The sequence below is a fragment of the Siphateles boraxobius genome, unplaced genomic scaffold, assembly GCF_051911475.1.
Source record: "Siphateles boraxobius isolate OS27281-9 unplaced genomic scaffold, OSU_SipBor_1 1, whole genome shotgun sequence".
In the NCBI taxonomy this organism is placed as follows: domain Eukaryota; kingdom Metazoa; phylum Chordata; class Actinopteri; order Cypriniformes; family Leuciscidae; genus Siphateles; species Siphateles boraxobius.
The window spans coordinates 13,313,435-13,329,149 of NW_027508699.1; the positions used below are offsets into that span (position 1 = coordinate 13,313,435).

The 15,715-nt window shown below is 36.5% G+C and overlaps 1 protein-coding gene across 1 annotated transcript in view; it reads left to right on the plus strand.

The window, feature by feature from the left end:
* Positions 1 to 3,754: 3,754 nt before the first annotated feature.
* kcnt2a (potassium channel, subfamily T, member 2a) overlaps positions 3,755 to 15,715 on the plus strand; it is a 34,664-nt gene continuing 22,703 nt past the window's right edge. Inside the window, exons 1-12 of the mRNA XM_077215522.1 lie at positions 3,755 to 4,234; positions 4,686 to 4,762; positions 5,087 to 5,183; positions 5,515 to 5,559; positions 5,661 to 5,709; positions 5,840 to 5,899; positions 6,050 to 6,124; positions 6,703 to 6,786; positions 6,945 to 7,039; positions 12,531 to 12,711; positions 13,590 to 13,754; positions 15,307 to 15,443. Coding sequence (XP_077071637.1) covers positions 4,140 to 4,234; positions 4,686 to 4,762; positions 5,087 to 5,183; positions 5,515 to 5,559; positions 5,661 to 5,709; positions 5,840 to 5,899; positions 6,050 to 6,124; positions 6,703 to 6,786; positions 6,945 to 7,039; positions 12,531 to 12,711; positions 13,590 to 13,754; positions 15,307 to 15,443 — 1,160 coding nt within the window. The 5' untranslated portion in view covers positions 3,755 to 4,139. The remainder of the gene's footprint in view (positions 4,235 to 4,685; positions 4,763 to 5,086; positions 5,184 to 5,514; positions 5,560 to 5,660; positions 5,710 to 5,839; positions 5,900 to 6,049; positions 6,125 to 6,702; positions 6,787 to 6,944; positions 7,040 to 12,530; positions 12,712 to 13,589; positions 13,755 to 15,306; positions 15,444 to 15,715) is intronic.

Below are 15,715 nucleotides of genomic sequence, written 5' to 3' on the forward strand. Positions count from 1 at the left end.
CGCGCTGTGACTCCTTGTTGCTTCAAGCGCATCATTCTGCGCTCGGGATGCGCATACGCGCTTTGTGCCGCACTGTGTGAGTCTTTCATAATTATATCATAATACTTTTGCGCAATGAAAGATTATTAATAGCCTTTTTTGTTCTGTTCTGTCCTATCCTATCTATCATGTGTTGCTGGCTCGTTAAACAGCTGTGCTATACATTTAAAAATGTCTTCATTTTATAGTAGACTATATACAGGTCCTTCTAAAAAAATTAGCATATTGTGATAAAGTTCATTATTTTCCATAATGTAATGATAAACATTAAACTTTCATATATTTTAGATTCATTGCACACCAACTGAAATATTTCAGGTGTTTTATTGTTTTAATACTGATGATTTTGGCTTACAGCTCATGAAAACCCAAAATTCCTGTCTCAAAAAATTAGCATATTTCATCCGACCAATAAAAGAAGTGTTTTTAATACAAAAAAAAAAGTCAACCTTCAAATAATTATGTTCAGTTATGCACTCAATAGTCAATACTTGGTCGGGAATCCTTTTGCAGAAATGACTGCTTCAATGCGGCGTGGCATGAGCAATCAGCCTGTGGCACTGCTGAGGTGTTATGGAGGCCCAGGATGCTTCGATAGCGGCCTTAAGCTCATCCAGAGTGTTGGGTCTTGCGTCTCTCAACTTTCTCTTCTCAATATCCCACAGATTCTCTATGGGGTTCAGGTCAGGAGAGTTGGCAGGCCAATTGAGCACAGTAATACCATGGTCAGTAAACCATTTACCAGTGGTTTTGGCACTGTGAGCAGGTGCCAGGTCGTGCTGAAAAATGAAATCTTCATCTCCATAAAGCTTTTCAGCAGATGGAAGCATGAAGTGCTCCAAAATCTCCTGATAGCTAGCTGCATTGACCCTGCCCTTGATAAAACACAGTGGACCAACACCAGCAGCTGACATGGCACCCCAGACCATCACTGACTGTGGGTACTTGACACTGGACTTCAGGCATTTTGGCATTTCCTTCTCCCCAGTCTTCCTCCAGACTCTGGCACCTTGATTTCCGAATGACATGCCGCTGTTTCTGGTTCAAAAGTGGCTTGACCTGGGGAATGCGGCACCTGTAGCCCATTTCCTGCACACGCCTGTGCACAGTGGCTCTGGATGTTTCTACTCCAGACTCAGTCCACTGCTTCCGCAGGTCCCCCAAGGTCTGGAATCGGTCCTTCTCCACAATCTTCCTCAGGGTCCGGTCACCTCTTCTCGTTGTGCAGCGTTTTTTGCCACACTTTTTCCTTCCCACAGACTTCCCACTGAGGTGCCTTGATACAGCACTCTGGGAACAGCCTATTTGTTCAGAAATTTCTTTCTGTGTCTTACCCTCTTGCTTGAGGGTGTCAATGATGGCCTTCTGGACAGCAGTCAGGTCGGCAGTCTTACCCATGATTGCGGTTTTGAGTAATGAAACAGGCTGGGAGTTTTTAAAAGCCTCAGGAATCTTTTGCAGGTGTTTATAATTAATTAGTTGATTCAGATGATTAGGTTAATAGCTTGTTTAGAGACCCTTTTCATGATATGCTAATTTTTTGAGACAGGAATTTTGGGTTTTCATGAGCTGTATGCCAAAATCATCAGTATTAAAACAATAAAAGACCTGAAATATTTCAGTTGGTGTGCAATGAATCTAAAATATATGAAAGTTTAATTTTTATCATTACATTATGGAAAATAATTAACTTTATCACAATATGCAAATTTTTTTAGAAGGACCTGTATATAATAATTGATCTTTCTGATTTATCTTGTTTTTCATGAATGTATTTTACAACAATACAAAGAGCAATGTGTAACGTTTTACCAGATTTAGTGCTACACTTATTGTCTCTTTGTTCTCCACTAAATAATGTTTTTTTCACTAAATGTTCATATTTTATACAATTATTTTTTTTTAGACTAAATTTTACTGAGTTATCACTAATCTAGTTTATAATATAATTTTTGTCATAGGTTATGATCATATTTTTTTTTGATTTGTTGTTTTTATTTATAATGAAGTTGTCTGTATTAAGTAGATTGTGTTTAACACACAAAAGAGTGATTATCAGTTCAACACACAGAGTTATAGAAATTCTACTTGATTTACAAAAAAACTGCGCTGGTATCGGATCGGTATCGGTCGATACTCAAAATTGTTGGTATCGGATTGGATCGGTTCAGAAAAAATGGTATCAGGACATCCCTATAATTTTCTGGTAGGCTATATCTAAGTTACCCAGGAGCTCTGTTGACAGTCTTAGCTTGATGAATTGAGCCTTTGAACACAGCAGGGGAGAACGCACCGTTAGCCACCTAGCTAAAGCTCCGGTGGAAAATTATTAGCTAACGCTACGGAGGCCATAATATTTTTGACTCATGGCTGAAGTTAAGTTTCTCCAGCTCTCCGCAGGTAGGCAAAAATGCATCTCAAAATGCATCAGATTGATGCTTTAAAATATGGAATTTTTAAAATTTTCTTCCGGGGGAGCATGCCCCCGAACCCCCCTAGAGGTGTAATATCCTTCTCACCTTTTAAAGCCCTGACCCGTTTTAATGCCTGCTATAGTTCCTTTTCCAGACTTATACAAGCAGACTGTTGGAGTGATTTATGTGTGTGTGTGTGTGTGTGTGTGTGTGTGTGTGTCTATAAATAGATAAATAGATATAGATAAATATAGATTGATAAATATCTATATACACAGTATATATATATATATAATTTTATATTCATTTTTTTAAATATTATTCAATATTCATGTATTATTTATTTGTGTTTCTGTGAATACCTGTTACAGTTCTACAAATAAAGCATTGTATCTCTTTACCTATAATTTAGAATGCTACAAAAAATGCACCTGAATGCAGGAAATGAAGTGTTTAATGCCCAACGTTCCCGGGGGGAGGTCCAGACCCCCCATTTATATTATTATTGCTTATTATTATATGCCTCTGAGTAGAAGTAGTAGTTACCAAAAGCGGGGGTGGGTGGTGGGTACTGGGCTAAGCCCCCAATGTATGAAGACCCTAGCAACGCCCCTGGTCCACGAGACCGAAAGTCCGCATGACGTGCGCCACACACACACACACACACACACACAATTATTACTAAAATATAATATATTTCTAAAATATGTGTCGATTACGTTACATTGCATTTATCTATGTAGTACTCTACTGTTATGTTAAATAAAAATTACAAATAAATAAAAACAAAAAATGTATTTAAATAAATAAATGTTTTATTTTTGTTTTTTATTTTTAAATAAATTTATATTTATAAATGCCATTTATTTTAAACAAATGCTTTTGTTTAGGCCTTGCTATTTATTTATTTAAATCAAAATGTATTAATTTTAATCAAATTATTATTGTAATCAAATTATTTGTTTATTTGTCTTTTTAATTTTTTAAATTTCAGATTTTTTAAACTGTTTTTCTCTAAGTTTTCCACGCACCCTTGTGGCTCCCTGTGATATTATCAGTTCAGGAACAGTGTTGAATATTTAGGCTAACTCCAGGGTCCGATATGCCAAAATGTTAAATTTTAAGCCGTCACTCAGTATGGCTATCTAGTTAGTTTGTATCTATTACTTAAATTGAATGTCCCATAAACTAAAGAAAAATATTTGTTTTATATTTTTTTAATAACAGGGTTGAATGGTTGAGTACATGACACGTGCTTTGGCCAAGAGCTCGCTTCCCACGTAGTTCTAGTGTTTTCGTTCGTTGGAACTGTTTTAATTGTAAACATGCGCAAAGATCTCTGGCCGATGCATTAATGTTTATAAGCGCTGAATTTTCGGATGTAGGCTAGTGACAACGAAATCGCACATGAGAAGAAGCTGATGCTGAGGGGAAGCCGCTGACAGATAATGACATCAATTTGTAGTCATTGGGTCTGTCTATCAGTCACACCAGATGTGAGCGTTTACCCTCGTGAGGGAACTCAGGGAAGAGAGACAAAGGCAGCGAAACAAGAATCGCACTTTGACATTATTTTGCAGCTGGACAATTAGAAAAAGTCAAAGACAAAAAAAAAAAAAAAAACCTGTGGGCTTGTATGACGTTGTCGTGATCTTGTAAGGATTTTTTTTTAGATTTTGGAGAAACATGGCTGATGATGACAACGAAGTGGCATCCCTTCCCCTTAAACACAGATTCAGGGATTTATTACTTCGAGAGCAGACACGGCAAAACGATGCCAAGTAAGTGAATAAACTGTCCTTATATGTTTTAAGACCATTTGAACCAACATCCAAAACAAGCATTAGTGTTGGCTAATTTAGTTTGGACCTTACGGTAGGCTACTGCCTTGTAACAGTTGTGGTATATGACAATTACTCTAACTTATATTTAAATTAGTTATTGATGGTGTGCATAAACAGTATACTAACAATTAGTAACAACTCCAGTGTGGTAGAGTGCAACCATTGCTGGAAATGTGTGAAATTCATTGGGGGTAACGTTACTCAAGTTGGGGTCTTGTAATTTTTAAACCAAAGATGGCGAAAATCCCACTATGTGTATGATATTTGCATTACGTTTGGACTGGATTTCCTCCTGGACGGATCTTATTTCTAAAATAATTTTATAGATGAAAAACATTCATTTCTTTTGTTAAATCAGTCTTTCTCGTCCATGTGTTTTGCCGCATAGGATGCAGGTTGACGTATCCAGTAAGGATAGTTTCAAAGAACGCCTCCAGTTTTACTTCATCAAAAACCAACGGTCAAGTATGTCTGTTTTTTATTTTCCTGTTACAATTACAAATGCTAAAATGAATTATTTCTGGTTTACATGCTCATATAAATTCAACACATTATGAAAAAAATAGATACTTTGAAAATGAATATATTTTTAAGAACATTTATTAGTCCAGAAAAATGCGTTCGAATTTCATACTGGTTTAAAAGTAAAATTAGTTCTACTTGTTAGTTTTAAATGTGTGGTATGTTCCATATTTATGTGACAAAACTTTGTCTCACTTGTTGAGTGCATTAAACCTCATTTGTACTACTATGTCTAAACTGTTTTATAAAAACTATTTTATTCCTCAGGTCTCAGGATGCGAGTGTTTTATCTTTCGCTAAATGTGTTAAGCTGCATTTTGTATATATCCAGAGTGCTGACTGACTCAAAAGAACAACACACATGGTACTGTAGATATTTTTCATTGTTTGGTGGACAGAAACTTTGGCAGGAAGCCTCATCCTTTGCCAAATGAGATGGTTCCCTTAAGATAATTACTATATTTATCATTTACAGTGTCCTTGTTACATGTTACAGGTACTTAACAATAACATAGTAGTAACAGTAAATTATGCATAATTACACGTAACTAACCCTCAACCAAACCCTAATCTTACCCTAACCCTATAGTACATGTAGTTACTTAATATTACTCAGTTCTTAAACACACAATTACACTGTAACAATGACACCTTAAAATAAAGTGTAACCCAAAATAATGTAATTCTATTCACAGCTTGGGCTGCACATACAAAAATTATACCCAGTTTCAAATCAACTGGTATGTATTTCCAAACAAACCAAAAACAAGACAGAAATTCAATATAAAATTGCTCTGATTTATTAATTTGCACCATGTTAATAATCCTTTATTGTTACCAGGGCCTCAATTATTTGGGTTGAACGAAATCACACGCTTTGGGCTGTACAGGTAGTTCTGCAGATAAATCTCATAATATCCACAATTTTGAGAATTTATTTTATTTATTTTGTGAAAGGTTTGTGTTATGGAACCAATATAACGTTATTGATGTATTTTAACAAATAACTATTTTCTTTAGGTGTCTGTTGCAGTCATATGTTTATTCATAAGAATCCTGCTGACATATCTACGATACAAGGTAAACATTTTTAGTATTATCCATACCAGTTTACAAGAACATCGAGCATCAACATCAAAACAATGGCCCTAAAGAAACAATCTACCGATATATTTTTCATGCAGCTATTGATACCATCCGTGTTAATTCTGTTTGTTTATCCCAATCTAGGGTAACATATGGCAGCAGGTGCTTAAAATAGCGTTTATCTTGGAAATGATTGACACAGTGCCCTTTGTGATTGGAGTAAGTATATAATTGAAAAACTGTTGACATACAACTGAAAATAATAGTCCTGTGATGTCGGGTCTGCCACACCTGAACACAATTGTTTTCCTATCTAAAAAAGATGTAGGCCTATTCGATTTAATGCACAATCCATTGATATGTTTATCTGGTCTTTTATTATTAGTGTTGTTTACAAGCATCTCTTGTACTATAGCTTTTTTTGAAGTATTAATATTTGGTTCATAACTCATAACCTACCAGACTACACAATCACCCTCAACACCATAGCATAACACCCTAAAAACCAAATACCATTTTAGAGCACATATAGCAACTTATTTACAACTTTTTTGTAAACACAGTGAAATTTCATTTACGATATTTATGTTGTAGAAACAATTGCATAAAACATTAAATTTGAAAGATTTGACCTTCTGTCTTCCCTTTTGGCTGATATGTGTTTAGAGCTTACTTTGGCATTTTAAAAACCAGTTGAGCATTCTTATAAGATTATTTATTATTATGTATTAAATGTCTGTTTTGGTGAAAAGCTTCAGTTTTCTGTGAAAGTTTAATGGGTGGTCTTTTTGTAACAGATTTTTTATCCTCCTCTACGCAACCTCTTCATCCCTGTGTTTCTGAACTGCTGGCTGGCAAAACGTGCCTTGGAAAACATGGTTGTGAGTATATGTTTTGAAGAAAGTATAGACATGCATTTGTTATACTGTAGGCATACTGTAGGAAATTGATCAGACTATTTATCTGCCTACTGTAGACGGCATTTAAAGGAAAGTTCATAATTGTGTAATTCCATCATTGTTTTCTCTCTGGCTCTCAGTATGATCTTCATCGTGCTATTCACTGGACACAGTCAGCCATGTCCAATCAGGTCCTCATCCTCATCTCCACCATTGTCTGCTTCATTTTCACTTTGTGAGTCAGCTCATGTACACACTCACATACAAGGCACACGCACATAAACAGTCTAGATTTAGCCTAATTCGACCACAAACTGCTTGTCAAACAGGATTTCTCAACAACTCTGCTGAAAAATCCAGCATTGCTGTTCACCAGCATAAGGTATGTTTTGCAATCTGGGAACAGCATGGGATGCTGGTTGCTGGTTTGCTGGATCCCATTATGGGATGCTGGTGTGCTGGTGGTATGTTGTCTTTTGGGTACTGGAATGATCCCAGCAATATCACTACAAATGTGTTACATATCACTTTTCTTAGTGTGTTTGTAGTTAGAACACGACCAAGACAATTTTCCAAATTAATTTGAATGAATTATTTGATAAGGAAAGGAAAAAAATGCGTTTTGCTGGTATTATATTTACTTGTACACAGTAAAATCCTCAGTGTTATACAAACACTTCAGTTTTCATATGGTCCCAATCTATAGCGAGTAAAAGTAATACTTAAGCAATGTAACAGTTAGTCAAATAAAGTAGATTTTCTCAACAAGTTATGATTGAGCATTAGTGATGAACACCTTCTGTTAACAAGCAGAATCACTGAAGATAAGAGGAACAACAAGAACATAAAAAAGAGAAGAGATAAGCAGAAACACAACAACTACAACTGACTCTGTTTTTGTTTTGCAGTGTACACAAGCTATTTTTACCTGATTAATGTACAGATCTTTTGAAACAGGAGACAGCACTATACTGGGCCAGCACTATACCAACACTAACCAGCATAAACCAGCCTGGGGTGCGTTTCCCGTACAATGACATAACTCGCTGGTTCACTACCATAGTATGATGCATCGCTGAAAAAATCAACTAGCCAGTCACGACTGTTTCCCGAAACCATACTGTCGCAAATTGGTCGTTCAACCACGTTGGTTAATGATTTCACGCAGGTGGTGGAGTAATAACTTTCTTTAATGAATTTGTTTGAGATCGAATTAATGCTGGATCTTTTGCTATAAATTACAAACATGGCATCTGAGGACTATTTCTCATTTCTCTCAGTTATTTTGCTTTATTTCCAGATTCAATCATTGGCTCGTTCTTACGTACTAGAGCACGTTCGCACATGCGCACTCTTCAAAAACGGTGCTTTAAAATCTCTTGACAAACTAAAAGCCTTAAATGACATTTGTATGTATTCTAAATAAAAGATACAGATTGCACTTAATGTCAGCTTCCTTTTTTGCTAAAGACAAAGATTAATTAAGTCCACATGTCATGCAAATAAGAAACTCTGCTTTTAACCACAGGTCAAGAGCTGTCGTTCAAACCACACAACTTTGCGATGCTGTTTGCAAATGTTCGTTAGAGCGATGGTTTCGGGGAACAATGCTAATAACTAACGACGGAACTTGCGACCATAGTTGGCTAACGATGCTTTTGTGAAACGCACCCCTGGTTTATGCTGGATTTTTCAGCAGGGAACTGTGTCTCCTGGTCTTAATCAGTGTTTGCCTGTTTGCTCTCATTTGACTGAGACTGAAGCATTAGATGTGCAGCTCTGTTCAGGGTAAGAAACAGATTGAATTGCAGCTCATTTTTGCATTTTCTGCTTTTAGAGGCAGGAGCACTTACTCACCACAAATGTGCTTGTCCATCTGTGTTCACATCCTTATTAATCCCTGGTGTGTTGCCAGACTAATTGTAAAATACCCTTGTACATAGAGGGGCCTAAAATGTGATGGGAAAGGCATTACAAGTTAAAACATACAGTCATGTGCGTTACATAATCAGATTGCTTTAAAGTAACACCAGGTAACTTTTGCTCTCGGGGTCCCCATACAGTTGGGTAACAGTATTGTCCTCTACTACTGTCGTAAACTCTGTCATCGTGCATTTGTTGACAACCATGATAGCCCTGAACACTGTAGGAGGAGGTCACATGCAGGTGTTCTGCTTGCGTCCCGTGTGAAATGTCTTCATCCCAGGTACAGTGGCATATATTTCAGCATGTCATATGAATATAATTCATATGAATTTCATGGGTTTTATTTTTTTTCTAACGACAAATGATCGCGATGATCACGTTTACAAGCCAGTGTCATTATAGTAGCCTAGTCTATTGGTTACCTTTTTAGTGAATCTATATGATACTTCAATGCAATGTTTGAGTGGTAGATAATAACCATATATCGTCAATATTATAATATCAAGCTACCATAAATAAATCTGCAAATTTTACAAAAGGATTTGCATTATAGCTTGAGGCAAGACAAATAATCATTACCTGATTCATGAAGATAAACGGAGGATAAGATAGCTTCCGTAACATAGTCAGGCAGACAAAAAAACACCCCAGACTACGGGGTGTCATTGGTTGTTGCGTTAAATGTTACCCAGATACAATAGTGCTATTTTATGATTGGCTAACAACACCAGACGAAAAACACCAGGGGAGACGCGCTTGAATTCATGCCTGTTCCACAGTGAGAGCGGCGCGGCCAGAGTTTTGGGCACTGCGGCATATTAAATATATTACAAATAGTTTATCAGCGTGAGAAATACAATGTGTGGCGGGAGAGCGTGACAAAAGACCGAAATGAGTGACTGTCACGCTCTTTGTTTAAAAGTTTAAAAGTACGATTAAAAACGCTACAGACCCCGTCAGGCTATGGCAGACGTGTTATTCAACCTATTGTAAGTCAATGTACCATCACAAGAGACTTGGAAATATATTATGAAGGTTGAAAAGTTACCTGGTGTTACTTTAAGTAACGCATTTAAATTTACAACAGTTGTTTTTTCAAACAAGTAATGCATGTTACTTTGTTTTCCCATTTATTTACTGATACCTCTCCTGTCCCCATGTTGAGAGAAATCGTGTGTAAGTGCAGAGGTGTTGTGTTGTGTGCGCTGTGTAAAATGATGGCTATTGTACTTCTAGACTTAATGTCAGAAAGCATTTACTCATCTCACTTGCACAAAAAACAGATTCAGAATTCCTCAAAATGAATAAAAAACAGTTAAATAACACAAATATATTTTATGTATTTAATCTCACTTTATTATTGACCAATTGTCACAACCTGCTCTGAGACACAAAGGTTGAGGATCCAAATGCAGTTTATTAGAGTAATCCAGAATCTTAATCAAACACAGGCAAAGGGTCAAGCACAGGAAGGCAGTCCAAACAAACAAACAAGCAGGAGTCAGAGGTAAAAAGGGAATCCAAGAAAAAATGCAGTATAAACACTACACAAGACTTCTCAGGGAGTGACAAAAAGAACCAGGCTTGTATTGGGTGAGCAAACAAGATGATAAGAGACAGGTGAAAACAATGAGTGCTAATGAGTCCAGGCATAGAATTATTGGAGATGTAGTTTGTGAGGGAATGACAATAGTCGGTTGTAGAGTGCCCTCTGGTGGCTCTCAAGGGCACTCGGTCTGGTGACCATAACATAGCCTGCCCTCAAAGGAGTGGCTTCCAGACGCTCCTAAAATTGTCTCTCAAGGGCACTCCAGCTGGTGACTGTTACACCAATGTCTTTTCTGTGAAATCTGTCAATTCCGACTGCCCAAAATCTGCAGTTTGATCTACAAATCTCTGACTTTCGGCAAGTAGCACTGACACATCAAGACAAAAAATTGGGGCAAATATCAGGGTAAAAGTCATGTAGTGTATTTATTTCAGAGAGAAGCTCTAGCATCCTTTGTTTTTCAGATAACGTAGCTGCAGATTATCTCCTGTAGACCTCAGCTACATTACGTTTTTTCTTTTATCTCAGAACTAAATCAATATACTAATTGCTCTGTGGTCAAGTGTTCATCGTTAGAAAAACCACATAAAGCATTACATGATCACCATTACACTGCCAGTAAGTGCAGCGCAACGCTTTTAGAGGAGATTTTCACAAGCTGTTTGCTCATAGACTTGGTGTCATTTAAAGAGCTAATGCAGACAGAGAGTCAGAGCAAAATATGAGTTCTCTGGCATTTCCTGATCCCATCACTTCATGACCATTTGCCACAATAGTCAATGTGTGGTGGTTTTACCCAGAAAATGAGCTTGCATATCTCACATCCTTCTATAAAGCATTTGCTCAAAAATATTTTTTCTGTGTATCATGCATGTAAAATGCAACATGCTCATGCTGTTCAAAAAAGAATCAACTTTGGCTGATTTTGTCTCTTTTTTAATGCTCATAAATAACCGTGAAACATCAAATTGTGTGATTCATTCACACAAAAGCAAAACCATGAATGCAATGCAAAAAGTTGCATCATTCAGTTTGAACTTCAGCAGATCGTCTGTACTGATAAAACGTTGTCGGGATAATTCCGATTCACGTGGCTACGCGGAAGCGATAAAAAATTCTCAGAGCCACCAGGCACTGTTTTATGCAAATGAGCACCCGGATCGCATTAAAGAATTTTCTGTTAGAACGGTGTCGTGTTAGAGGCCCCTAAGTTAATAACTAATGATCGTTGCGACGCAAGTGAATCAATCAAAACTAACTTTAGCTGGACAACAACTTTATTCTAGAGCTGCTGGAAAGCCAAACAATCTCTGCTACTTTAATTTCCTATTATCACTGTAAAGCTGCTTTGAAACAGTCCATATTGTTAAAAGCACTATATAAATGAAGGTGACTTGACTTGACTTGACCATGGCTGTGTCTGCAATCGCCCACTATACCCTTAGGACACTATTTGAGGGAGCAGCCATTTGTAGTGGTTTGTGAAACCATAGTGGGCGTTATCGAGTGCACTCATTCAATCTCACAATGCACCTCAACAACATGTGTACTACTGATGTCAATGGCTAGAGAATATCCATAATGCACTGTGAGGGTCGCTTCAACTAAATTCCCATGTCTCGCCAGAAAATGGCACCCGCAGGTGAATTATCCATACATCCATTTTCCAAACCGTGGGTACAGCGTAATATCATACATGCATAAATTGCTTTTTAATTGATAATTAAATCATTTAATTAAGGTTTATACATGCTAGTTTCCATGACAGGGTTCAAGATAAATCTTCTTTTTTATTACTACTGGAACTGCTGGTTTGCTAAGATTCAGATGGTCATTAAAAGGCAAGGACAAACTATGCAAAAGCTGAAGCCCTTCCGAGGCACTCAGTGTCTGAATTCACTCATTCATTTTCATTTACTCCTTCAAGTGGATTATATAAGTGGAGAAAGGTGTGGAATAGTGAATAAGGGGAAAAGGGGCGATTTTGAACCCAGCTAACGCGTCTACATGCCTAAATGCATTGATTTCCTGTTATGTGATTGGTTGATTAGATATTTATGTTAACAAGCAGTTGAACAGGTGTACCTAATAATGTGGCGAGTGAGTATATATTAATAGTTTGACAATAATTGATATATTAATACATATATTACTGTAGTATATAGTCCCCCATTTTCTGCAAACTTAACACGGACTCCTTTGTTTTGTTTACTTTTGTTGGATTTGTTTCAAAACTTTTCCACTTCTCCAGCATTTGGGGAGTTGAGCATTTGCAGCGTGCTGGAACCAAACTCACAGTTTTTGACTCATTCTACTTCTGCATCGTGACCTTCTCTACAGTGGGGTTTGGAGATGTTGTTCCTAATATCTGGCCCACCAAGTTGCTGGTGGTTATTATGATAATTTTCGCTTTAATGGTCCTACCTATACAGGTAAGCTTGTCTTTTATACTAAACTTTAAGATTTTTATTAACAAAGATCGGGAGGAACATTTTCAAAATGGAGCCCTCCCCTCGGACAGCATGCCAAATATGCATGCTCTTTTACTCTACCTGATTATTTGTAAGTGTAAACAAACATTTGATGCCATTATGGAGATCCCCTTGCTTTGCATGGTAATTAAAATAGAACTATAAAATATAATGGCAGAAACTGTATATACTTTTACTGGATAAAAACTAATTTATCTTATTTTGAAACATAAAAGCTGGTGCGTCCATTTATAAAAGTTATTTTATTAGTACAAAAACAGCAGATTTTTTTTGCAAACTTATATTTGTTATCATATTATCTTAATTGATTACCGTTATTACAAACACACTGGTTGTTGCTCAAAAAATAAAGTGGATACTGGTGATATTTTAAAAGTATGATTTTATAAAAACTAGACAATTATTAAAAAAGTTACTATTTCCATTCTTTAATAATTGGCATTTATCTTGTCATTGTACTAAAGCAAGTTGTAAAAATATTATAAAACAAAAAATTGTAATTAAATATACATATATATATATATATATATATATTTTATATATTTTTTAATATATACATATATATAACTATGCACATTTTCTTACTGTTAAAATCTAATGCTCCTAATATTATAAAATAATCACAATGAATCTCATGATTTTTTTGAAATTGGCATGAAATAGGGCAGTCCTCACAAAAGGCTTCACAATATTAATGCACTCAACAATTCCTAGATCCCATGAGGGACATATCAGAGCAATAATCTACAGGCAATGTCATTCAAAAATTAGAGATAATAATATGCATTATGGTTTTCTTTGTGGTGTGATGACATTAGATTGAGGATCTAGTCTACTTGTGGATGGAGCGGCAGAAATCAGGAGGAGATTACAGCAGACAGAGAGCAGAAACCGAGAGACATGTGGTGCTGTGCGTCAGTTCAATCAAAATCGACCTGCTGATGGATTTCCTAAATGAATTTTATGCCCACCCCAGACTTCAGGTACAACAAAAGCAAATGATTAAACAGAATTATCTTTACAGTTCAAAGGTAACACTCAGTTGCAATGGATGGTCTTTTGCCAGCTATTCAAATACTTAAAGGCCCCCAGAAATCAAAATGTAAGTTTTTTAGCTTTTAGTATGAATATATTAGCCTTAAGGTTATGAATAAGCTGGTGTGTTCCAAAACAATAACAAAATCACTAATTCAAAACTTAGTCTCTCACTTCTGCTAAAATGGATCACAGATTTTTATGACATCACTCTGCACTTCTCATCACATCTTCTGTCCAATCAATTGCTCTCTAGAATCTAAAGCGTCCCGCCCCCTATGCTATAAATTAATATAAAGCATTGCTGGCCCAATATGGGTTGGAGATGTGTGTTCGGTTGCTCAAACGCTTGAGTTTTATTCCGTTTTCCAACTGTATGTTAGTTAAGAATGAAATGGCTAGAATTTATTCATACCTCTACCATTGAATCCAACGTATCATCAGTGCTCAGTTTCGGATTAGGACTTGCAGTCTGTGAGTTAAACTAAATGCTATTGGCTATTTGAAAAGGGGGAGGGGCCACCCAATATGTCCCGCCTTAGCTTCTAGTGGAAATTACGTCAAAGCATCAAAGCTGCGCGTTCCAAGGCACCTCAGTGGGGCTTTAATTGCTATTGTCACTATTCTTACTGATATCATGGACCTGAAATATAGTCGGCTTTATATGCGTATATATAGTTTCAGTTTGCTTCATTTAATCAATTCAGCAACAGTTCAAAGGGTCACTTTATCACTTACATTATAACTTTATGATTTTGCGGGTATTGTAGTAATTGGACAGCTTACATTTAAGTTTAAATAATAAGTAAAGTATTCAATTTAGGGACTTACTTTAGCCTGCAATCTGTTCGTTCACTTTATAAATTAAAGCATGTGTATGTTTTTATTTTGGAATACATTCTCCTAACCCAGTTTATTGTTTATTGACTACTATTTGTATGCCATTAATGGGGTTAACTCCCCAAAAAGTGTAAACTTTGAGTCCCCCTGGCACCATCCAAACAAATTTTTTCAGTCTCTTTCTAGCTCAAACGATAGACAGAATTTAAGTCGTGCCTACTGTATCAGGAGGAGCCAGAGGGTGTTTAGTTGGTGTGGGACCATGACTGACGTGTTACATGCGAAAAGACATTCAGCTTCGGTTACAGAAGAGCAAGCTAAAATTCACAGTTAGACCTTCAAAGATTCAACAGGTCATACGGTACAATGGACACTTCAATATAACATCATCAGGTCCGCATTAGGACAATTAGAGGCCCTTGGGCTTTACACCTCTTGTCTTCAATCTTCTTAACCAGCCTTTTATTTTGCAGGAATAAATGCCATTAACAAAACATCCAAACCTAGGTCTGTCATATAAAATATACACAAATATCACTGCATGAACTGAACTACATATTGAACATACAGTACATACCTTTGTCTTTCAGGGACTAAAGATTGTAGCCTATGCTTTGTATAGAGAGCTATAATAATAAATAATAATTTGATGTCTTCCAGGAGTACTATGTCATCATCCTTTGCCCAACAGAACTGGATGCGTCCGTGAGACGGGTACTGCGGATCCCAATGTGGTCACATAGAGTCATATATCTGCAGGGCTCTGCTCTCAAAGAACAAGATTTGGACAGAGCAAAGTGAGTTTAAAGAGACTTATATTTATCTGTTGCAATATCTTCGGCCTGTTTCACACATCCCACATCTACATTGGGTTTCAGCTGGAAAACTGCTGCCATAATAATAGAAAAAATATCATGATTTCTGGCTTATCACACTGAGTATTTCTATTAAAAAGGGCCATAAATTATATCTTAAAAGATTTTTTTGAGTTAGCAAACTGCAAGCTAGCAAACCTGATCGAGGTGAAATCTAATTTTCACTGGGAATCACATATACATGGAACAGAATC